The sequence below is a fragment of the Pleurodeles waltl genome, chromosome 8, assembly GCF_031143425.1.
Source record: "Pleurodeles waltl isolate 20211129_DDA chromosome 8, aPleWal1.hap1.20221129, whole genome shotgun sequence".
In the NCBI taxonomy this organism is placed as follows: Eukaryota; Metazoa; Chordata; class Amphibia; order Caudata; family Salamandridae; genus Pleurodeles; species Pleurodeles waltl.
The window spans coordinates 1,265,124,122-1,265,148,863 of NC_090447.1; the positions used below are offsets into that span (position 1 = coordinate 1,265,124,122).

The 24,742-nt window shown below is 42.5% G+C and overlaps 1 protein-coding gene across 2 annotated transcripts in view; it reads right to left on the minus strand.

Moving 5' to 3' along the window:
• Positions 1-16,225: 16,225 nt before the first annotated feature.
• The window catches only part of MTUS2 (microtubule associated scaffold protein 2), a 1,534,604-nt gene continuing 1,526,087 nt past the window's right edge, over positions 16,226-24,742 (minus strand). Inside the window, exon 17 of one of the 2 annotated variants that reach the window (XM_069202199.1) lies at positions 16,226-20,635. In XM_069202199.1, the coding sequence (XP_069058300.1) occupies positions 20,425-20,635 (211 nt within the window). In that variant the 3' untranslated portion in view covers positions 16,226-20,424. The remainder of the gene's footprint in view (positions 20,636-24,742) is intronic. The other variant, XM_069202200.1, reaches the window with a different exon arrangement.

Consider the following 24,742-nt stretch of genomic DNA (forward strand, 5'->3'; position numbering starts at 1 on the left):
GGCCATGCCATTGTCTCTGTGTGGTTTCAAATTGGTCCCTCGTGGCTCTCGAGTGGCACCTATTATTTGCATCCGTCATTTGTCCATAGGTGTGTATCCCATTGGGTGAGGATATCAAACATGACTAGCAGTGTCACAACCTCAGTGTCTTCCTGGCCACGTGCCAATGTAGTGGTGCATGTGTTGGGTGTCCTACTGAGTTGCTGTGCAGTGTGTATATAACTAGGTTTCTGTACTTACCAACAAGTAGGCCATTTCCATATCATCCATCCTAGAAGTGTTGATTGATGGTGCTGTGGCGGAAGATGAATGAATCATGTACACTCCCAGGATACTTTGCCACGATGATGGTGATCAATCCCCGGTGATCCACAATGGCCTGCACATTGATGGAGTGTGTGTGCTTCCTGTTGCGGTATGGATGCTTGTTTGCACCAGGTGGCACAATCCGTACACGTGTGCAGTCAATGGCACCAAGCATGTGTGGGAAGCCATTGATTTGATAGAAGCCCTGTTTGGTCTCCTGCTGCTTCTGCTGTGTGTTGGGGAAGCTGATGTGGCAGGGTGTGAGGGAGATGATGGCATCGAGTACCTTGGGAAGGAAGGTAGAGAATGAGGGCTGTGAGATCCCGGCAACCAGGGTACCTGTGGTTTCAAAAGAGCCATTTGCCAACATGTGGAGGACAGCTAGCAGCTTGGTCTCTGGTGGAATGATGTGGGGTGTCTGCAAGCTGGGTGCCAACTGTGGCTCAATGTGGTGCAGCAGCTGCTGTATGGCTTGCCAGTTTAGTCTGAGAGGATGATGTCATGTTCCCTGAGGCCCTGAAGGGTTGTCCTGGTCAGGAATATCCTCTCCTGCCTTTGGGGTCCCTGTTGGTGTGGTGGAAGCTGCTACTGTTGCTCTAGTGCTCTGCGTCTTCGTGCATGCTGGATGAATAGCACCTCCATGTCTTCGTTTTGGAGCTCTGATGTTGCTTCTGTGGCTTTTCCTTAAGTAGTGGTGTGTTTGCCCCATTTTAACGCCTGTCCTGGCCCAGGCGTTAATTTTTGGTGCAAATTGGGATGTGCGCCATTTTCTGCCTCCGCCTCCCAGCCGTGCTGCATTTTTGCGCGGTTGGATAAATGAGGTGCACGGGTGTTTAAGTCATTTTTTGGGCGGGAACACCTACCTCACATCTCCTTGACACAAGGCAGTTTCACGCTTCCAGAAAATGACGCACACTGAAATATTTTGACGTTAGGGTCTAGCGTCAAAGTATAAATATGGAGTTAGTTTTGCACCGAATTTGCGTTAACAAAAAAAATTACGCAAATCTGGCGCAAGCAGAGTATAAATATGGGCCTATATGTAAGTGGACTTTCTGAGGCTATACAAATCAGCACAGGACAGGTCAGGGTTGCCTACTCAACCCACAGTTCTTTACGCTATACCTGGAGCCCTATTTACGCTATGTTAAAAGTGCCATATGTCCTTTGTCACTTAAATTGAATTTGGCAAAGATTAATATACCTGCAGATGACATTGCAATATTTGCAATATTTTCATCTAATCCTGTTATCAAGAGAGAAGCCCTTTCATTTAGGTCGGCTTCTGGATAGGTGATGAATTCCAAAGAAACTCAAATCATATTAAACCATCCAAATCTATAAAATATTAGATAAGTACTGACAGCATCCTTTTTTGGGTCTTCAAATTGCACCCTAGACTGAGACAATCACAGTGCTAAATTATGATCCTCTGTATGTTTTTTGCAGAGATGGAATAAACTACACCTGGGTCTTGATGGCAGATGTAATCTCATTGACACAGTTGTATCACTACATTTTTTGTAGTTGTTTGAAGCAATAACCTAATATTTAGTTTTGTTTTTTCAATAAATTAGATATTATTTGGAACCAATTTGTATGGGGTACAAACTCCCATGTAGAGTTGTTTGATTCATGCTGTTGCTTCAAGATAGAGGCAGATGGGCTTCACCTGATTGTAGAAATTATTACCTAGACGTCTTTGTGGGCAGGCTGTCCAAGGTATATTTCTACACAATATTAAGTGCAGGATTTGTCAGTCCTCCTTATTTCAAACTTATGTGTTTCAAGACATTGGCAGTTTTTGTACATATCTAGCACAGTATAGTGTTCACATCCTCAAGTCTACAAATCACAAAAAATTAGCCTGTGGGGACAATCTCTGCTTTTCTTCTTGTTGACTGGGATGCTCTTATTGCCGCTTTGGACAAGTCCGATTTACAAATGGTTGCCTCCAGAAAGACCGTTGTGGAAGCACTCTTCATCAGAATGCTCAGTCAAGTGGAACTGATTTGCCACAATGCAAATCTGATGGTCCTGAGCCCAGAACCAGAGTCGTGGTGCTTCTCTGCAGAAAATATATGACCCTACACCTCCCCGTTTGTTGGTGTACCACATTGCGGTAGTATTGTCTGTCAAGAGCTGCACAAACTGATCGCAAATGGATGGGAGAAAGGCTTTGAGAGCCAGGCATATCGCCTGCAATTCTAACTGACTGATGTGCAACAACTGTTCTTCCGGAGACCAAAGTCCTTTGATTTCCAGATCCCCCAGATGTGCCCCCACCCTAGAGTGGAGGCATCTGCAAGGCTGGACTATGGCAACACACTGTATGCTGGAATCTCCAAACAACTCCTATACATACTCCAGACTATCCAGAAAATCAATGCAAGACTCATACTTGACCTGCCATGCCACACCCACATCACACTGGGCCTCAGGAAGATTCACTGTCTAACCATTCACAAATGTAGCCTGAGCCCAGGACCAGAGTCCTAGAGCTTCTATGCAGAGAAGATATGACCCTACACCTCCTTGTTTGTTGACATACCACATTGCGGTAGTATTGTCTGTCAAGACCTGCACTGGCTGACTGAAAATGGAAGGGAGAAAACCCTTGAGCGTCAGACATATTGCATGCAATTCCAACAGATTGATGCGCAACAACTATTCTTCCGGAGACCAAAATCCTTTGATTTCCAGATCCCCCAGATTTGCTACCCACCCTAGAGTGGAGGCATCTGTGATAACTGTGGCCACTGGGGGTGGAGGACAAAACTGCTTCTCCTGCAATAGATTGCCGTCCACACTCGACTATCGAAAGATCCGCTGCAGTGTCTCTGGAGATTTTGACCAATTCTCTGAGATCTCTGTGGTGTTAAAACCACTGCCTGCAGAGGTACCACTGGAGGGTGCTCATGTGCCATCGTGCATGGGTGACCAACAGAATGCAGGAGGCTATCAGGTTGAGCAGACACAAGACCCTCAGGAATGGAACCATTGCTGCACTCAGAAACATAGGAATCGTAGCCTGAATGTCCTAATTTCTGAGGAGGAGGGTAGACAGAATTCACTGTAGTGTCCAGTACTGCCTCTATGAACAGGGTGCACTGAGAGGGCTCTAGGTGAGATTTGGGCACGTTGATGGAAAAAACAGGTTGTACAACAACTGAGTTGTTAACTGCAAGTGGCACAACACCCTCTCTGGAGACCTGGCTTTGAGCAGCCAATCGTCCAGGTAAGGGAACACCGGTCCTCCCCATCTTCTATGATGCACTGCAGCCATCACCTTCATGAAGACTCGAGGTGTGGAAGCAAGCCCATATGGAAGAACCGCAAACTGAGAATGAGAATATAAAAATACACATCCTGCAAATTGATTGAAACCATCCAATCTTCCTTGTCCAGCTCAAGAAGCACCTACACTAGGTTCAGCATTTTGAATTTTTCCTGTAGGAGGAACCAATTCAAAACCATGAGGTCTAGGATCAGATGTAAACAACTGTTCTTTTTGGGAATCAGGAAGTACCAAGAATAGCATCCCTGACCGACCCTGTTCCTCCTCTGAAACCAACTCCATTGTGCCCTTTTGAAGTAGGGATGGGACCTCCTGTTGGAGGAGCAGAAGATGTTCTTCTGAACAAAAATCTTGTTGAGGAGGAAAGGGTAGGGGAAATTCATGGAAGGGTATGGCATACCCATTTTCCACAACAGTCAACACTCACAGGTCCTATGTTATCAATCTCCACTGTGATAGAAAATGGGACAACCTTCCTTCTACTGGCAAAGCATACTCGAAGAAGGTGGAACTAGGACTCCTTTGCTGTAATGTTGGCCGGGGAAGAAGAGGGAAAGGAGGAGGAAGGCTGATGGGCAGCTTATTGCTGTCTTCCTTCGCCACACCCTCTAAAGGACTTGTAAAGCGGATTGGCAAACTGCCGCTTTTGAAACTGCTGCCTGCCACAAAAGGAATAGTTCTGGCCAAACCCCCATAACTTGCCAAACGGCCTGTAGTCTCTGGACTTCGATTGAAGACCTAAAGATCTAACTGTTGCTTTGCTGTCCTTGAATCTTTCCAAGGCAGCATCCGCTTTGGCGCCAGACAGTCTTGCACCATCAAAGGACAAATTCATCAGAGTTGACTGGACATCAGGTGAGAATCCAGGCCCCCTAAGCCAAGCATGTCTCTGTGTAGCAATAGAAGTCCCCATTGTTCTAGTCACTGAATCAGCTGTGTCTAGGCCCGACTGAATAACCTGCCTCGCTGCTGACTTACTGTCATTTAGCAGTTCTACAAAGTGTCCTTGAACATCATCCTGCAGCTTTGGAACCACTGCACTGGCACAGTCCCTCAAGACATGAGTACAGCGGTCCAAGAGAAAAGTAGCATTGGTTGTCTTCAGAGCCATATTCCTGGAAGAAAACACCTTATTCGCAGATTACTCCATTTTCTTAGACTCCCTGTCTGCTTGAGAAGTTGGAAGGATCCAACTTAGAGGAATAGGAAGCCTGTACCATACCACCAAAACTTTGGGTGACAGATGGCTACTTAAAAACACAGGATCCCTCTGGAGCAGTCTTGTACCTTCTGGCAATGGGTAAAGACGCTGCTGAAGTTGGCAAAGGTTTCTATCCATCACAGGCTCAGTTAAGGCCTCATTAAAAGGCAATAGTGGTTCTGACACAGAGGAAGTAGAATTCCGTTTTTTGTCAACAGATTAGACTTATGTTCTGCTGTAGGAAGGGGCAACTCCAACTTGTCCGCAGCCTTCCTTAATACTGCATGTTAAGGAAGGAGGAGGAATGCCCTTTAGTGACAATAATACCCATTCTGGAGAAGTGTCCAAGCCACTTCCAAACTCCAGTCCCTCAAAATCTGGATCATGTGAAATAAAGTCACCCTCTTCCAGGTCAGGATCTTGTTGGGTACACAAATATTGCTCCTATAAGGCATTGAGCTTCTCTACGGGATTTATGCCTTGACTCCAGCAGCGGCACCGGAGACTGACACCTGAAGTGCCAAACCCACAGGAACTGTAGTTGAATAATGCAATGCCAGCATGAAGCATTCCTACGTTGGTGAGGGTGCAATCAGCACCACAGACTCCTGCCGAGTTTCAACCAGCGAAGGAATCACCTTCGTCGGCACCTGTGCCATAAGCATAAAGGGCATGAAAGGTCCATGCTGATGCTGCACAGGAAAGCCTCCCAGCGAATCTGACATCGGACTAGGGGGCTGCAGGTACACCAGACAGAGTCAAGGTCCTGCTAAAAATGTGGCGGTACATTGCATTAATGAAGCTGGAAGGATCTGTTCCAGGAGCAGGGGAAGCTGAATACTCTTGCTCCTGCCAATGGATACTCCCGCCGAGGAGGTGGAGGACAAACTGGTGGCAGAGGAATCACCTCTGGCTCCCGATCAGGAGACCCAGACAAAGTAGGAGGTATTACTGGACTCAAAGGTGATGCCAGAGAGACTACAGCAGATGGAGTCGACCTCAGATGAGGAGACACTGATGTCGGAGATACATTTCTCGAAGATCAATGTTGGGAACTGTGACGCCACTTGTTTTTGTGCTTCCTCTTGGATGGCTTCGAGGAGTGAGGAGACAGCGACTCCAAACAAGTTTGAGACTTCTGATGGCTTCCTTTCTCCTTCTCCTTCTCCTTCCTTGTCCTGGGCATGAAAAGCTTTGTCACTCTTTCTTTCGAAGCCCTCAGGTTCACCTTTTGTAACATAGAACATGCATCAATGTGTTGGTCCGAGCTCAGACATCAAAGACAGTCGTCATGAGGATCAGTGATAGACTTCTGACCTGCCTCCTGACGGGGCTTGAATCTGGACTTTCTTGGCAGAGACATTGTAGCTGAAAATCAGCCTCTACTATTTTTGTAAACTGTGAAACAGTGTCACCAACAGTAACCTAAGATAGAGATTAAAAAAACGTTATGCATCGAAGGCACGGAAAAAGGGGAACTGCCGTCAGCACGTCAATGAGGGCTTCTTATAGCTCTGATGACATCACACAGAGTCGCGTGCGGAGCGAGGACATTATCACATCCTCGTCGACGTGGAGAGCTATGATGAAAAGCTTCCATGGAATGTTGGCGCATTGGGGATATTCAAAAGGTGAGGAATCCACAGGCATGTGTATACATCAGAATGTGAGGATATAGTGCTAGCAATTTGTTAATACAATCAACTTTGAAACTTTCCACAATAAATAACAATCCAGCCAAGAAACACTACATACCCCACTTGTTAATGAGATTGCATATTTAATAGGAATTGAAGAATATAATTAGACTGCATTTTTGATGTAATACTCCATGTTATATAATATTTTTTACTTTTTGGTTTAATTTTGCATTCTGCTATTTTTGATAATATGTCATATTTCTTGGCCAGTATTGATCTTTGATAGATTCATATGCTTGAATCATTCCCCGTCGTCAACGTGGGAGTCCCACAGGAACATGATAAAGCTGTATTTTGTAAGTTTGTGCTGCTTTTGCGTAAAAAAATTATGCAAATGCGGCGCTAAGAAAGTGTAAATATTGGCCTAAGTGTTATTATCGTAGGCTATAATGGCAATGAAAAATCTCTTAAAAAGCCTATGTCCTTTTACAAAAGGAACCAAACTCCAGCCAATCAGGTGATAGCACCCGCTAGAATACTCAGATTTTCTACCGTACATCGTGTGATGGGAGTCTCCCTGAGCTCTGCTCATATTATTCCAAAACCAGCTTTACAAAGCTACTCTACTGCTTCTCCCATGTTGTCTGAGTCATTTAAGAAAGGGCTCTTCAGACAATGCAAGACATTTGGAAAGAAATGCTTCAGGTGGATGATCCCCATAAGGAATGTCTGTACTACTTCTACCCTCAGCACAAGACAGTAAAGTCTGTCATACTATTTCCACCAAAATCTTTGGAAGGAAATTCTTTTTCTATGACTGCAGAAGGCCAAATCTAATAGATCTCCTAGTTCTGAGGAAGATAGTGACACCTCTTCCGCAGCTCAGAAGAGATTTCATATGAGTAAAAGATCCCATGACCAGGGGAAGTCAGTAGAAGGCAGAAAGGCCCTTAAAAATGCTCATCACTGATCTGCCAAGGACAGCTAATTAAAAAAAAACTGAAAAAGGAAAAAATCTCCCCAGAGACTGCTAGATCTGAGCCCAGAACTCCATCTATAAAACTGGAGCTCATCCTTCACGATCGTCACCAGAACTGTTGAAAAAGAAGCCTAAAAGCGCTTTACACCTCTTGTCGATGATCACCTCACTGTTGAGGGAAACATTATCAATGTCAACAGTTGCCACAGTCATGTCGACAATGGATGTATCAATGACCACATCATCAACGATGACTTTCATCTCAGCGTCAATCCCATCAACGAGGATTTCATCATCGACGAAGACTCCCTCAGCTACCCACACCATCATTACAGTTGACGACGGCAGTGATGACGATGACCCCGCCAACGAGAATTACATTGACAACGCTGAAAGTCACTAGGCAACTCCAGCAGTTGCTACCTGCATCCACAGTCAAAGAAACATTAACAACACTGAAACAACACTGACAGTTCCAAAAACTTTTCTCTTGTCAGGACATACTTAATCGAGCAAGGTGTCTCCTCTTCCCCCAAGTCATCTTTTGGACTTCCAGGTGTCAAAAAATGAGGGCCCCTTCTGGGTGGCCCATAGACCATCAGAACTCCATGTTAAATATCAGCAGGAGGAGGATAAGGAAGAGTATGAACAACATTATAAAGAATACTACAATCCACAACAAACAAAAGATGTGGACAGACATAAACATTATGGGGGACATCACCAGCAATATGGTGCATCGCCGTCGCCTGAGGGCACAGTTCAAGTACCTATGTCTTTATTTCAAGATCTCCAGGCAATATTAAAGGACTACCAGAAAAGGTTCCCAGAACATCCTATGGAACAGCCTGCACGTAAACCTCCATCTCCCAGAACAGCAGGGCCCATCCCTCCACCTTTAACGGCCAGGAGGACAACTGTGCCGATCATACCAATCCCTCCTGTAGATGATCCATTGTCAACCAGCGCTATCCTCCAGTACCTCAACCTTTGTAATTATTTTAGCTATGCCCAACTAGCCCACTAATAAAGGGACACCTAGGTGCGGATGAGTCATTTTTTATATTTCTCCCCGGTAACCAAGTGTACATATAGAAGGTGCTCCCTGGAATACAGTTGAGCTCATTCTGGCTTTTAGTAGCCTGGATGAATCCGATGATAAAGCATGACACGGTTAGAATGAGTGAGGGTTATTTGTAAAAAAACAAAAAAACAATTTTGCCTTCCCCTTAGAAATCCTAGACATACCTTTTTTGTGTAGAGGTCTTGGGATACTGGCAGGCAGATACTCATTAGTTTTGATGATCCATCATCATCAGATAATGACAAAGAGGAGGGTGAAATCCCGGAGACTCAACCAGCTCATGATGAATGGGATCATTACCTGATCCCCACTTCATCACCTCCTACACCGCAGCTTGTGGACTCACCTCCAGAGGACATAGGCGAATTTCATAATTTAATGGAGAGGGCTGCAAGATGGTTTCAACTGCTGATTTCAATCAAGCAGTTCAACTCATTTCTATTTGATTTTAAAGAACTTGCAAATAAATCAGTGTGAGCCATACCTATTGTTGACTACATAAGGGAAGAGGGCACACAAATCATGAAAATATGGCTACTGTAGCAGCCGTATTACTGCGTATTGATAAAAAATATAAGGCACCAGGCAGGCACTTAGACAATATAGGGAAGAAGTTTTTTACCATGTCTTCCATCACAGTTCATGCAGCCAACTCTCTGGCCACGGTATGATAGGCAAAAGGGTCATTACGATAGGCAAATGTGGTCTTTCATCAACAACCTCATAGAACTGATGCCTGAGGACAGGAGGCGAGAAAAATCTTGCAGGAAGTAGAACGCACATCATTGGAAATCATTGACTGTGCACTGGACATAGCCTTGACAAGCTTTCGACAGCTAGCGGGTGCTACAGATTTAAGCAGCAAGGTTGTTTCAAGGCAACTTCTTTCCGACCAGAAGTGCAGTCGAAAATACAAGATATGCCCTATGACAGAGAAAGCCTGTTTGGCAAACATGTAGATGATGCCCTACTGGCCATCAAAACAAACACTGCTAAATTGCTGGGCGCCTTGCACTATCGGAAAGTGCACTTTCAGGGAGCACATGGAAGAGGGTTCTCATCCTATAGAGGAGGATATCAGAGTTTTCGTCAATACCAGCCATTCCAACAACAATATAGATCCTCAAATAAACAGCAGTCCTATCGCCAGCCACCAGCAGTGGCATAAAATAAACATGGGCAGTGGAGAGAACAGACTCCCCAGGGCCCAGACACCAGCCGCAAACACTGACCTCACCCAGGTGCCAGCTACGCCCCACACTTCAGAGACTCTGAAGGCAAAAAATATCCAACTACCTCCACAGTGGTGGAAGATAACATCAAACAGATGGGTATTAGATCTTTTCACCTACGGTCATACCCTGGAGTCTATAAAGAGGCTGCCAAACACTCCACCAAAGGGAGCACACCCACTGCGTCTTCACTTACTCAGAAAAGATGTACTCACCATAGATACCAAAGGGGCAATCAAAAAGTTCCCTATCCACAGAAGGGTATGGGTTTCTATTTCAATTTTTTCCTAATCAAGAAGAAAACAGGGGAATGGCGACCCATTTTGGATAGTTAGGGAAGCAATTCTTTTGCATGGTTACCCTTTCAGACATCCTGCATTTCCTAAAGCATGGAGACTATATGACAACCCTGGATTTTCATCATGCATACTTCCACATACCCATACACCACAAGCATCGCAAATTCCATAGCCAGCACCCATTACCAATAAAAGGTTCTCCCATTTGACCTCGTCAGCTTCCTGCATTTTTACGAAATGCCTATCCTCTGTGGCAGCTTCTCTCAAGAAGGAGGATCATCAGGTATTCCCCTTCCTCGACGACTGGCTGATGAAAGCACGAACAGCTTCTCAAGCGTCAAAGGCCACAGAAGCTTGCCTTGCATTGCTCTACAAATTAGGACTCACTGTAAATTATCAAAAGTCGTCAACTATTCTGTCTATGAGGATAATATTCCTGGGCACAGCCTTAGATACTGTCCAAGACAAGGACTTTCTATCCCAGGACAGGTTCCCAGACCAAGCAATCTGTTAGCAGACATGCTAAGCAGAACCAAGAACACATGCCACAAATGGGAGCTGGATCATTCGGTGCTTAACAGGATCTTCTTTCTTTGGGGCAAACCAGCACTGGATCTCTTCACAACCAGCAAGAAGCACAAATGCCAGTTCTATGCAAGTCGACATCTGCATCCAGGGTCGTGGGGGAGTGCCTTTTCCATCACATGGTTCGGGATCTATCAATATGTTTTTTCCCCCTGATATTTCTTATACCAAAGGCTCTCAGCAACATGAAAGCAAAGAGTTGTTGCATCATTCTGATAGCCCCAAGGTTGCCTAGGCAACATTGGTTCACTTAGCTTCTCCTACTATTGTAATCTGATATTTGCCTGCAACTGCCCCGAACAGTCTTGACGATGAGCAAGGATCCTGAATTCAATGAATTTGAACATCTGAATGTTCCTCAGGATTGCAGAGACATCCTCTCAAAAGAAAGGGAAGATGCCATGATAAAAACATACAGGCTCAAATGGAAACGTTTCTAACTAAGGTGCCAGAAATCAAACTTACATCCCCCTACAATCATCACCTAAGTAGATACTACCCTATCTCCTCTCGCTAGCTCAGTCAGGGCTAGTGCGTGCATCTATTAAGGTGCATCTCGCTGCAATACCAAGATATAGATAGTCAGCACATTTGCTCTCTTTGTGCTCAAGCAGAATCATCAAACAATTTATGGAAGAATTGTTCAGAGTCTTTCCTCCAATAAGGGCTTCTCTGCCGGACTGGCAACTGAATATAGTTCTATCTCAACTCATTAAGAGTTCATTCGAACCAATACACAGAGCAAACCTCAGGTTTCTATCTTGGAAGATCGCATTGCTACTAGCATTGACTTCCTCCAGGAGGGTAAGCAAATTACAGGCTTTTACAACTCAAGAACCTTTCTTGTGCTTTACGGATGATTCAGTAATTCTCAGGATCAATCCAAAATTTATACCTAAGGTCTCTTCGAATTCTATTCTCAATGAGTCTACAATATTACTAACTTTCTAACCAAATCCAACATCACCAGCAGAGAGGTCTCTGCATACGCTAGATATCAAGAGATGTCTAAAATTCTACTTGCGTTGCACAAAACAAATCAGGAAGACTGACCAACTGTTGGTCCCATATGGCCAACCTATAGTAAGGGTGCCCCAGTGGTGATAGCAACCATTGCTCAATGGAGTTCAGCCGCAAACTAGTTCTACCACTCAAGGCTGGCAAGCCACTGACAGCTATACCCAAATCAAACTCATCTAGGGCAGTTTCTACATGAACTACTTTGTTTGTGGGAGTGCCTCTGGAGAACATCTGTCATGCTGTGACTTGGATGTGCATACATTCACGCAGCATTATTGCTTGGAATTGGTACAATGCAGTGATGCAGCTTTTGGGCAGGCCATACTACACAACTTATTTCAATAGGGTGAGCCTCTTTTGGTTTGATATGGTTGCCTTTGTGTCTCTACCTATCCCAAAGTATCTATCATGTTGATTTATAACATATGACTATTTTCTGCCTATATGTTGTTACTCAGCATCCACTATTTGTGCTCATGCTACGAAAGTATACAAATACAGTAACTGCTTGCAATTCTGATTCAAGCATGTGAATCTATGAAAGATATAATACTGAAGAAAATGAGTTACTTACCTGTAACTGTTGTTCTCCAGCATTGGTATATTTCGCAGATTCACATGCAACCCACCCTCCTCCCCTGACATGCTCCCCTTACAGCTTAGCCTAATGATTCCCACTTGTGCTTAGAAAATCTGAGGGACTCAGCCTCTCTTGGGAGTGTTCTAGAGGGTGCTATCGCCTGGATGGCAGGAGTTTGGTTCTTTTTTTTTTTTTTTTAAGGACATAGATAGGCTATTTAAGTGGCCTTTTAATAACACTGCTTTATTATGTTACTATGGTACTCCCACTTCGACTATGGGGAATGATTCAAGCATATGAATCAATGAAAGATACCAATACCGGAGAACTACAGTTACAGGTAAGTAACTTATTTTCTTATTTCTCTAGGGTAAATGTTCAGTCTTTTTACATTTTTGTACCACTTTCTCATGAAAAATGAAAAAGTAAACTGGTTTTGCACTGTGAAATGAGCATCTTCCCACGGCCAAGCATGTTTTTTGGCACTAGTGAAAGCCTTAGTAGATCTGGGCCCAAATTCTAACACCAAGGAAAAGCAGGCACAAGGAATGGGTTCATGGTTTATTGCCTAATATACCTTTATGTAAGATGCGTGCTTTAGCAAAAACACACATCCGACCCATGAGCTGGCATCTACATTTAGGAATTTGCACTATAGGGTGTGCCTCCAGTTCAAAGTCTATGCTAAACATTGCAGACTCGCTTGGATGCCAGTGCATTGGTCTGCATGATACAGAACAGTCAGATTTACCACACACCGCTGATGTCATCATCAGCAACAGACTCTTACCAAATCTGGTGCTGCACTATTTTCTGCCCTCTGCATTAGAGCTGAGCTTCACCTTTGTAACTGTTTATGTGTATAAAGAGTGGAATCACTGTAGATGCTTGTGCCTTTGGGGAAGTTTAGTCACAGGGGTGCAGTGAGTCAGAGTAGAAGGTGGCTTTTGCATTATGAACGTTTCACGAAACAGTGCTATGCTCTCACTTGGAGGGAGGCGTTGGCATGTGTGTGGTGAATCATTTTCAGTATAATGAATTGGATGGCAAATACGATTTATATATGAACCATGAATTAAAAACAATTGGTTGGGACATTGTACATATCAACTGAAAGTTTCAGGAGTGGTGGATGGAAGTTAAGTTTGTTCTGGAGAGAAATAATCTTACCACAGATTGCTTATCATGTTTACCCTATGGTGATCAATTTGAAACTGTGGTGTAAAGGGAGGAAGATACGGATTTAGTTGTAAAGTTATGTGATGGTATTTGCAGAGATCAGAATTACACCAGCCTTGGCATGCAAATGCAACTTTACTCAAGAAACTGCCTTTCCTTGGTATGGTGCAGATCAGTTCGATATATGCAAAAAAGGAAGCAAGGAACTCCGGGTAGTTCCCAAGTTTAGGTGTGCATAGGTATATATGTACATATATATGGTTAGGGGTGTAACATAACCCCCCTCTTCTACTTGTTCCTTGCTGTTTTTGCTCATAATTTGTTTGTTGCAATTTATTTTTCCGTCAGTGTTTTTACTAGGAAGTAATCACATATCACCCTAACAGGGGGTGGGTTTGTAGGAAAAGAGCTTAATAACTTTAACAGGAAGAGGCAAAAATTTAGTGGGTGTAGCTGCATCCTAAATTAACCTACTCTTGCTCTGAGACCTTGTTGCATTGAGACAGTTGGCAACAAGAGTTGTTTTTACTTCTTTCTATTTTTGTGGTAGTGCATTGCAGTAATAGCTCACCTACAAACAAAAGGTAATTCTCTTACATCACTGGACCTCCTGACACTTGGGGCCTGATTTAGACCTTCTCGTAGGGGAATACTCCATCACAAATGTGCTGTATTACAATTCCTTTCTATCCAAGGGAATGGTAATGTAGCAGAGGGGATATCCATCACGTATTCCCTCCACCAACATCTAAATCAGGCCCTTAATTCCCACCTAGAAAAACACATCAATATGCAACCTCAGGACTTACCCACCTTCTACAACTGAACCGCCGCTGCCCTAAACAACCAACCAACACCCTAGAAAGCAAGTGGAGGAAAACAATGAATGAAAATTAGATTCATACTGTAAAACTATTTCAAAACCTAAAAAGTAGCCATCAGGCTCATCAAAAGAACTTTACAATATTTCAGCAAAGTTCTACAGTTTCAAGTGCTGAAATGCAGAAGACCCAAAATCACAAGCTTTTTGGAACAAAGTTTCCAAGGAAATGATCTAAAAAAAGGTGGATAATACCCTGCTCCCATCTCTCACCACCTCCAGCCCCCTCTCTGAAAAAACAATTGTACAATATTATCAACACAAGTTGACTACTAGGACCACTTTCAAACAGAGTCCCCTAAAAATCTCCAAAAAGTAGCTTGAAGGATATTGTAAAAAATCCAAGGAACTAGGATCTTTCTACCCCAGTTAAAAACCTCTTATGTTATACACCTCCTAAAGAAGAGGACTTTAGACCCATTCAAACAAGCATATCACAGGCCAATCTCCGATGGGACTATTCCAAGGTAAACTATTCAACAGAACAGTTTTGACTTAACTCTCTTATTTTACTGAGGATAATAACTTGATATTGGATCAAAAATCTGGATTCAAACCAGGGAGCACCATGTCAGCCATGGTACCCTTATGGGATGAGCTAAAACTTGCAGTGGATAAGAACAAAGTGACTTCTTTACTGGTTCTGGACTTATCAACGACATCTTACAATGCTGATCACCAGACACCACTACACAGACTCCATCAGCTCGGAATACATTAACATTTTCTAAAATGGATTGTCTCTTACCTCAAAGACAATTCAAAGCTTGGTTTTCATAACGTCTTTCATATCTGCCCCTAATCGGTCCTCTCCTGCTCAACGCCAGTCTAATCCCCTTGTCAACTGATCAGATCACTGAACTTGCAGTAATACAACTATGCAGATGATATGCAAATCACTCTAAAAATGGATTGCCCAGAAGACCTCTAGAAGTCAATACTTCACAGTTACCCTTGTCACTTAGATACATGAATTATGTTTAACCACCTATATCTTAACATCGCAAAGACAGAGACAATGACTTATGGACAAAAAACAACCTATGGATAAATAACCCACGTAACTTGACAACCTTGGCAGCTACCTGAAGAGTAATGTGTGTAAAATTTACTTTTTGCTAATCAAGTGAAAATCCACAAAACTTTTGTGAAATGCAAAACCAGCATTTAGTGCTATATTTTAGCACACAATGAGTCCTTGTGTCAAAATTAGATGAAAGGAAGAATTTCATGTTAAAAAAACAGATCAGAGAGTGGCCGACAACTCTACAGACAGCCAACATAAAAAACTGGATTGAGAACATAAAAGATAAACTACCAACACAGTAAAAGAGCTAATCATAGTTGAGAGCATAACACACTTCCTCATCCATCACACTGCTAAGTGCTGTATCCCATAACATGATAACTGTACCTCAGTGGCCATCAGGCATGACAAGGAAATCCGTCCTATATTGGCTCAAAGCAAAGAAAACACTCTTCCAATCACACACCTATATATGAATGGACAAGTGCTTCACCACGCTCCTAAGGGTAGTAAGAGCTATACAAATAAAAACAATACAATGTACTTTGCAATGGTACCTTGCGGACCATCATTTGTTTTGTTCTACAGTTGATGTGAATTTGACCATGTGACTGTACTGCCATTATTTCTCCAGTGGTTACTCCCCTGGTGTATTGCAAGTAGTGTCTGAAAAGGGGGTGAGGGATACGTGCAGAAACTCAAAGTCACCATACTGCCAAGAAACAAACCATGACATTAGCAATCATAATTACAGAGTTTCGTAATCGAGTTAACACGTGAGGCATCTGTTCTACGACATAACCAGCTGTGTGTGTTTATGTACCTGGGCGAGTGGAGTTTATTGAATCACCCTCTGAGTTTCACAATGGAGGCACAGGGCCCAAATTCGTTAGCAATTTAAAACACTACAAAATAGACGATTCAAGTTTTTTATTGCTATTTTGAACTGCTCTGTGGTAATGAAAAACAATAAAATCAAACATATGGCCTTCAATTCTAATGCCTTTACCAGTTTCTATCAAGCTCAGCAGGTCCAGATTCTGATTTCGCCCCTCAATTACACACACCTAATGCTAATCCTGTGTTCACTTGAGGAAGCCTATTCTTCAAGTACGACATACTATTCTATCCTGTTGGGCAACTGCTACCTTCAAGTTATATGTGTAATTTACATACAGTACATATTACAATTAGTTTTCAGGAAACAACTGATGGATGAATCTGAAATAGCATACACTCTTTAGAAATGTCCTGATTTAATGAAATAATTGTATAAAGAAAATTTAATATAGTGGCAATGGCAAATCATTGTCTGGTGCTATGCACCCTCCGTTTACAATCACGTGTTGGTGTACCTAAATCTCAATAAAAACAAGTCCTGTGAGGGGCGACAGAACCAATGCCTAGGATTGTTTGTTCAATAATGCATTGAAGTCACTTCTATATATAGTTTCGTCAACATTTTTCACCTCTGTAACCCATGATAGTCCAATGTTTTTTATTGAAGTCAATTATTGAAAGGACTACCATGGAAGAAAGACTTAAATAAAGTTGAGGTGACTATATATTGGAGTGACTTTGACACATCATTGCATAGCAGAACCGATACATTTGTTGTATTGCCCCTCATTAGATCTGCATTCAATTGTGGAAACAGATTTGGACACAGGTATATAAAGTGAACGGCCCCTACTCTAACTGGCCCTTTAAGATGAACGCTCTGGCACCACACCCAATACACCTTGGAGGATACACGGGTCACAGATGGCTAAATGTAGAAATACTTTGCGCTAATATAATCAGTATGACATTCTGAGAAGATGCCCACATACGCAGTATAAATAAGGTACCATCCAGTGTCAATAAATTAACATAAATATATAGTGCATTCTTAAAAATAGCAACCTAGCCTCTATATAAAAAGGAGTGTAAAACACTTAATCCAATCTTGTTTTATCTTAACTTTAGCATTTTAAATCACATTCAACCTATACACTTTAGGGAGAAAATCAATCTTCTTTGAAACTTCCTTTTGGGGAAATAACAAAACAAGAAATATTCAGAAGGAAAATGAAATATATACATATTGCACCTGATTCTCATATTGGCCTGCTATGAACTGAGGCCTGATGTAGAATTTGGTGGATGCCTTACTCTATATCTATGAGGCCATGCAAAGCCACACAAAGTGGCTTTGCATGGTCTCATAGATATGGTTGAAAAGTTTGTGCTGCCACTGTGTCACTAAAAGTGATGCAACAGCGGTGGAAGCCTCTCATAAATATGCCACTAAGTCGGGCAGATGGGACATTTGCTGCGTTTTGGTAGATATCTGCTATACGCCACACTCTAAATCAGGCCATAAGTCTATTGAAATGGGACTGCAGTGACGAATGTCCAGTTTGTAGTCACACAATGAAGACATGTAACTAAGGACTGTTGAGACAAAGAATGTTTAATGGCTGTAATGAGAAGTATTATGAAAAAACCTGTGTTTTCAAGTCCTGCACGAAGTAAGAGTTGCTACATTGTATTTGCTGAGCATGAAGTGTTATTTTACATTTTAGGGCTCTCATAAAGCTGTAGAAATAGTCCAGAGTTGAAATTGTTGCAGTCTTGGCAAGACACTTGTCACTGCTTGGTCAACTGCAGAACTTGCTAGAATCAAGTCAATGAGAAGCAAGCAAAGATAGCTGTAACTAAAGCATAACCCATGCCAAGACAGCCCTCTCAATGATTTGACCAAGTCATGGCTTAAAGTGTGACGTGCTGCCAATATTTGCATGAATAATGTCACACCGAGGCTTCGCTAAGAATTCCCAACAATCTATACTTGATTTGTGATTGTTCTTACAAGACTTACACTAGTATCAAACATGCATGTGCATCAGTGTTAGCCATAACAATGCTCCTTGAGGCTCAGAATGGTGCAAAGAATGACAGTTTCATGTTGTACATAATGTAACCTCTCCAATCCCTTGCTAGACTAAAACATTGAGAAGTGTCTACCTGGAGCAATGATGGGCAGTCCCCCACTTCAAGGACTTTGAATGAAATTCAGTTTGCCTTCCAGTGAACTCAGGCGAGTGGGAATACCTGCTGAACCATTTCCGGCAGCTCCTGATTTGAGACTTGGGGTTGATGTGAACGTAACTAATGTATTAGATGCGATGGTGCAGGCTTTTTATCTAAAGCTTCGGAGTATACCTGCATACTGACAGCTAACTGCTTTACAAACATCTCGTTAATTAGGAAAAATTCGAGCAAAGGATCTTTTAAGAAACACAGTCATTTGGTAGCTAAAGTCTCCATTGGGTCCTGCTTTGTGTGGTATTGTAGAAACGTAAAATGGTGCCACTCCAAACCATTATATAACCACACTATCTCGGCAAACCTATCATGCTTCCTATACTTTTCTAACATTGCAATAAAAAAAATCTTTTAAAAAAATCGAAATCTAACAAACCAGATACAAACTAGGATATCCACATTAGTAGCAAAAGTTTACATCCTTATCATACAGTCAAACAACCCCATTTGAGTCTTCATCAAGCTTTCATTTTGGGCTAAGTGTTTCCTCATTTTCATGGAAATAATGTCCGCCATGACAAAGTCCTCCCTGGTCAGGTGCTCTCTTTGTCCATTTAGTAGAGTTTTGAGCTAAAAGATAAAACATCCAATGACTGTAAAAGTTGTGTGTTTCTGTTTATTCCACAGGTGGGCAACCATAAGGCAAATGCAAAGGTCAATGTAGATGCCCGTTCTTGCCTTCTATTCCAGAGTTCTAATGCCTGGAGAATGAATGAGCTCAAAATTTTCAGGCCACTACAGAACTGTATCTTAAAATGAGAGGGGGTTGTTTCAACAATGTATGAAACACACGGTAACGATGCATGAACTGCTACATCTCCAGAAGAGTTGGTCCTGGCTTCTTTCTGTATGCTTCGAACACTGGTTGAATCTTTCTCCCGGGCGCCGGGGATGATTTCTTCCTATCCTGAGAGACTCCCACAATGACTGCCATGGTCATTTTGAAGGTAGTACCCTTTCACCATTTCAGTCAATGCTGGTCACAGTACTTTTCACCATTGTTGTGGTCGGATGACAAGGCCTTTGTTACTTTTTGCAATTCTCTTCGGAAAAACTCTTTCTTGAAAACTAAGCAGAAGCAGAATCTCTCTTACATACAAGTCTTAGGCACAAATTTGAAAGCGACTGATCAGGCTTGCAACATGGTGGAAAATGTTGTTTTCTCAAAATCATATGAAGGCATATAGTTAGATGAACATCTGCATCGAGCCAAAGAATCCCATTTTTTATTGTATGTTTATAGACATGTTTTTGAGGGTGTGTGGCTTTATACATACCAAACAATACAATATGTAATGTCAGAGGACAGTGAAATGTAACATTTATTTCAGCACTCAGTGAGGTGAGCTCCACAATTCAAGAAGTGTATATCCATCTGCGTGTAATGCAGTGCCACACCTCATCCACTAGTAAAATAAATGAGACATCACACTGTCATATGAGGCCTATACTATTTAAGCCAGATCATTCTTTATGTCAAAAAGCATGGCAGCATTTATTATAGAACTTAGTCATAATAAAATTGTTTATTTCGGTACTTTGTATTCATTAACACAGTATTATACATATGTGGATGCACAATGCATCAATCTTCACATATGTGTTTGTATATACACACATACATCACAGGTGTATGCTATGACTGTACATGTATAATACAAAAGCAATGCAAATGTGTACACTCTTGTGCACGCTCTCATGCACACACATATCAATGGAAATGGGGGACAGATCAAGACCTAGACTAGAAAAGTGAGAACCTTTACAGTCTGAATAGCTGAAACTATTTTCCCCTCTTGATTTACACCCCATAACATGGCAGATTTCTGTGCTAATCTTTTGGCGTTTCTTACACAAGGAAAAAATGCCACGTGGTCCAATATCCAGCTAGGAAAGCTACAAAGTATGCTCTTGGTGACAAACCCTGAAATCTATTGTTCTTAACACTTGTTGTTTTGGTCACACAATGCTCTGTATTTGAAAAAAATCATAAAGCCAAGCTGGATTTATCACACACGGCTCTGTCATCTTGGTGCAGCATGAACTGTGGATGGAGACAGGGAACCAGACACAGATTGGTGAAGGGTGGAAGAAGGTGATAATCTAACAGGACTCATGGGCTCCCCAGTCTGAAGCTTCCAGATGAGTTCTTCATTTGTCCGGCTCAGCCTCTTCTTTTCTTCGGACTCCTTCTCAACACTTTCATGAAGATTGGCATTTTCTTCCGATAAGTGTCTGCAAAAAAACACAGAAGAAGTATTTCAGCATTTGCTTAGGTTATCCCTTCGTACAACAGTTAAATTTTTCAATCTTTTGCCTGAGACAAATAAGAGGGCAAATGGGGTCCTAAGGATAATATCAGGACTCAGAGTTAATATATCGAACAAGAGATTTCACCTGGTTTCAGACAAAGACAGTAAAAATAATTTCTTCCTACATAAGATCCAAGTTTTAATAATACGGCTGTAAAGATATATACAAACTTTAATAATTCTTGAAAGCCCAAAAGGATTTATCGAACGCTTCAATTCGCCAAAAGTCTTCACAAATATTTGGCCAAGTTAGTAAAAAGGTATCTGCAGAGTATGGGCAGACACATTTAAAAAGAAGTTCAAAGTTCCCAAGTAATTCAAATTCATCACTGAAAGGGGCACTAATTAAGATTTAACAACGCTTCACTTTGGTCTGTATTACTTTTGCAATGCAAATCTGATGCAAAGTGCTATATTGGAATTTACTATCCAACGCAAATCAGGATTTGCACTGGATAGTTTCCAAAGTAAAGCAAAGTTGTACAAAGCACTGCTTTACATTACACTGCATAAAGGGGGCGTTCCATGGGTGGTGCATTGATGATCCAATGCAACTACCCATGGGCTTTGATGGAAATCCTTTACTACAAACTATAGTAGACAGGGATTTGCAAAAAAAACTGCGCCACCTCGAGGCAGGTGAACAAAGAGAAACGTTTTCACTTCCCCTTGTTTTTTTCTACTATGCATGCGCGGTGCCTTGTGCAAAACATATACAAAGTATGAGGGGGGGGGGGGGGGGAATATTTTTAGGCCAATTCTGCCCCCAGGTAGGGCAGAAACCTCTAGACACCAGGGATATATATATGTTTTTATGTATGGGGAGCAACCCCTTAGGCAACGGTCGCTCCCATGGAAAGCCCACCAGAGATGAGGGAAGATTTTTTTTTCAAAATAAGAGGATGGGGGCCTTATCCCCACCAGTGGGCAGATGGGGCAATTACCACCGATCCACACCCCGGGGGGGGGGGGGGGGCAGAAAGTCTACTAGATGCCATGGATTAAAAAAAAAAAAAAATAGTGGGGTGGTGGCTACCAACCAGTACGGGCCTGGTTATGCCCCCACCCCAACTGAAGGGGGTAACAGTCTTTCAGCTCTTCCCCCGCACACTAAAACATCTTATCCCATGACAAGCAAGAGGACATTTGGTTATTTGGGGTTTTGGTTTTACATTTGGGCCATGAGCTTGGAATCTCTCAAAATCGTCCCACTTGGAATGGTGAGGGCTGCACTTTTTTGACTTTGGGACGCTGCCATGTAGAAAAATCCACAAGACCTAGACACATCAGAAAACTAAACATCTGGTTGATTCCAGGGTGGTGGGCTTCACATGCACCCCACACCATTTTCTTACCCACAATGCCCTGCAAACCTCCAACTTTGCTGGAAATCACACATTTTTCCCACATTTTTGTGATGGAACCTTCCGGAATCTGCAGGAATCCACAAAATTCCTACCACATAGCATTGTCTCATCTATACCGTTAATCATTCTGCTGCACTTGTCAGCCTAAAAATGTTTTTTTTTCAAACTGCCCTTTTGGACCAGCTTTGGTTCCCCCTTAATTTCAACATGTTTTTGGCTCTTCTCTGTCACAGGCACTTGGCCCACCTACACAAGTGAGCTATCATTTTTACCAGGAGACTGAGGGGAACGTTGGGTGGTAGGAAATTTGTCCTGGTGCGGTGATCCCACACAAAAATGTGGGTAAAAGGTGATTTTTTTTAGCTAAACTTGAGGTTTGATGAGGATTCTGGGTGAGAAAACATTGGGGGATCCACACAAGTCACACCTCCCTGGACTCCCTCAGGTGTCTAGTTTTCAGAAATGTCTGGGTTTGGTACGTTTCCCTAGATGGCTGCTGAGTCCAGGACCAAAAACGCAGGTGCCCCCGCAAAAACAGGTAGTTTTGTATTTGATCATTTTGATGTGTCCAGATCGTGTTTTGGGGCATTTCCTTTTGCAAGCACTAGGCCTAACCACACAAGTGAGGTACCATTTTTATCGGGAGACTTGGGGGGAACGGTGGGTGGAAGGAAATTTGTGGCTCCTCTCAGATTCCAGAACTTTCTGTCACCGAAATGAGAGGAAAAGTGTTCTTTTTAACCAAATTTTGAGGTTTGCAAAGTATTCTGGGTAACAGAACCTGGTCAGAGCCCCACATGTCACCCCATCTTGGATTCCCCTAGGTGTCTAGTTATCAAAAATGCGCAAGTTTGGTAGGTTTCCCTAGGTGCCGGCTGAGCTAGAGGCCAAAATCTACAGCTAGGCACTTTGCAAAAAACATATCAGATTTCAATGTAAAAATGTGCTGTGTCCATGTTGCGTTTCCTGTCGCGAGCATTAGGCCTACCCACGCAAGTGAGGTACCATTTTTATCGGAAGCCTTGGGGGAACACAGAATAGCAAAACAAGTGTTATTGCCCCTCGTCTTTCTCTACATTTTCTCCTTCCAAATGTAAGACAGTGTGTAAAATGGAAGTCTATTTGAGAAATGCCCTGTATTTCACATGCTAGTCTGGGCACCCCGGAATTCAGAGATGTGCAAATAACCACTGCTTATCATCACCTTATGTTGTGCCCATTTTGGAAATACAAAGGTTTTCTTGTTACCTATTTTTCACTTTTTATATTCCAGCAAGTGAATTGTTGTATACCCGGTATAGAATGAAAAACCCATTGCAAGGTGAGGCTCATTTATTGGCTCTGTGTACCTAGGGTTCTTGATAAACCTACAAGCCCTATATATGCCCGCAACCAGAAGAGTCCAGCAGACATTAACGGTATATTGCTTTAAAAAATCTGACATCGGAGGGAAAAGTTACAGAGTAAAACGTGGAGAAAAATGGCTGTTTTTTTCACCTCAATTTCAATATTTTTTTTTATCTCAGCTGTTATTTTCTGTAGGAAACACTTGTAGGATCTACACAAATTACCCCTTGCTAAATTCAGAATTTTGTCTATTTTTCAGAAATGTTTAGCTTTCTGGGATCCAGCATTGGTTTCACACCCATTTCTGTCTCCAACTGGAAGGAGGCTGAAAGCACAAAAAATTGGTTAAATGGGGTACGTCCCAATAAAATGCCAAAATGTTTGAAAATTGGGTTTTCTGAATCACGTCTGCCTGTTCCTGAAAGCTGGGAAGATGGTGATTTTAGCATCGCAAACCCTTTGTTGATGACACTTTCAGGGGAAAAAAACATTTATGCCCAATTTTTTTTTTATAACGATACTTTTGCTAATTTCTTGGTTTCCTCCTTCAGGGGAACCCACAAAGACTGGGTACCTCTAGAAGCCCTAGGATGTTGGGAAAAAAGGATGCAAATTTGGCATGGGTAGCTTTTGTGGACAAAAAGTTATGAGGGCCTAAGCGCGAACTGCCCCAAATTGCCAAAAAAAAAAGGCTTGGCACCTAAGGGGGAAAAGGCCTGGCAACGAAGGGCTTAAAGCAGGCAGGATACTGTTGCCATTAACCTTTATGTGTGTGCAATGCATAAAGGCTGAGGTGTGCACACAATGTGCTGAAATAAATTGAAATAAACTAGTGTGCTAACAGCTAACTGTTAGGGCTATACATTATGTTACTTGTAGAGCATTCTTTTGCTAAGCTTCTTGGCACTTGTGAAAACATATAGCACCACTACCTTGCGGCAAGGAATTTAGCTGCTACAAAACCAGGTTTTCAACGGGCGTCTTTGTCCCGGCACGGAGATTTAAAATAAAGGAATTCCATAGTGTGGCAACAGTCGGTAAGGAGTGGTTCCCGAAGCTGACTGCTTTTGCCCTGGGAATAGACAGCAGAGAGAGATTTGACGACCTGAGAGGGCGCACAGGGTGATCAACAGAAAAGCTGTTGTCCATCAAATTGGATTGTTTCAAAGTGTGCGTTTATTTACAATGGTCCGGGCCTTTCAGGTCACATGAGGTCAAATGGACTGCTAGTGTATTGATGTGGACTTTTCTTGCTGTCCCTGTAACCATCAGGGCGGCTGTATTCAGGGTTTCTCTACTCAGACTAGACAGATGAA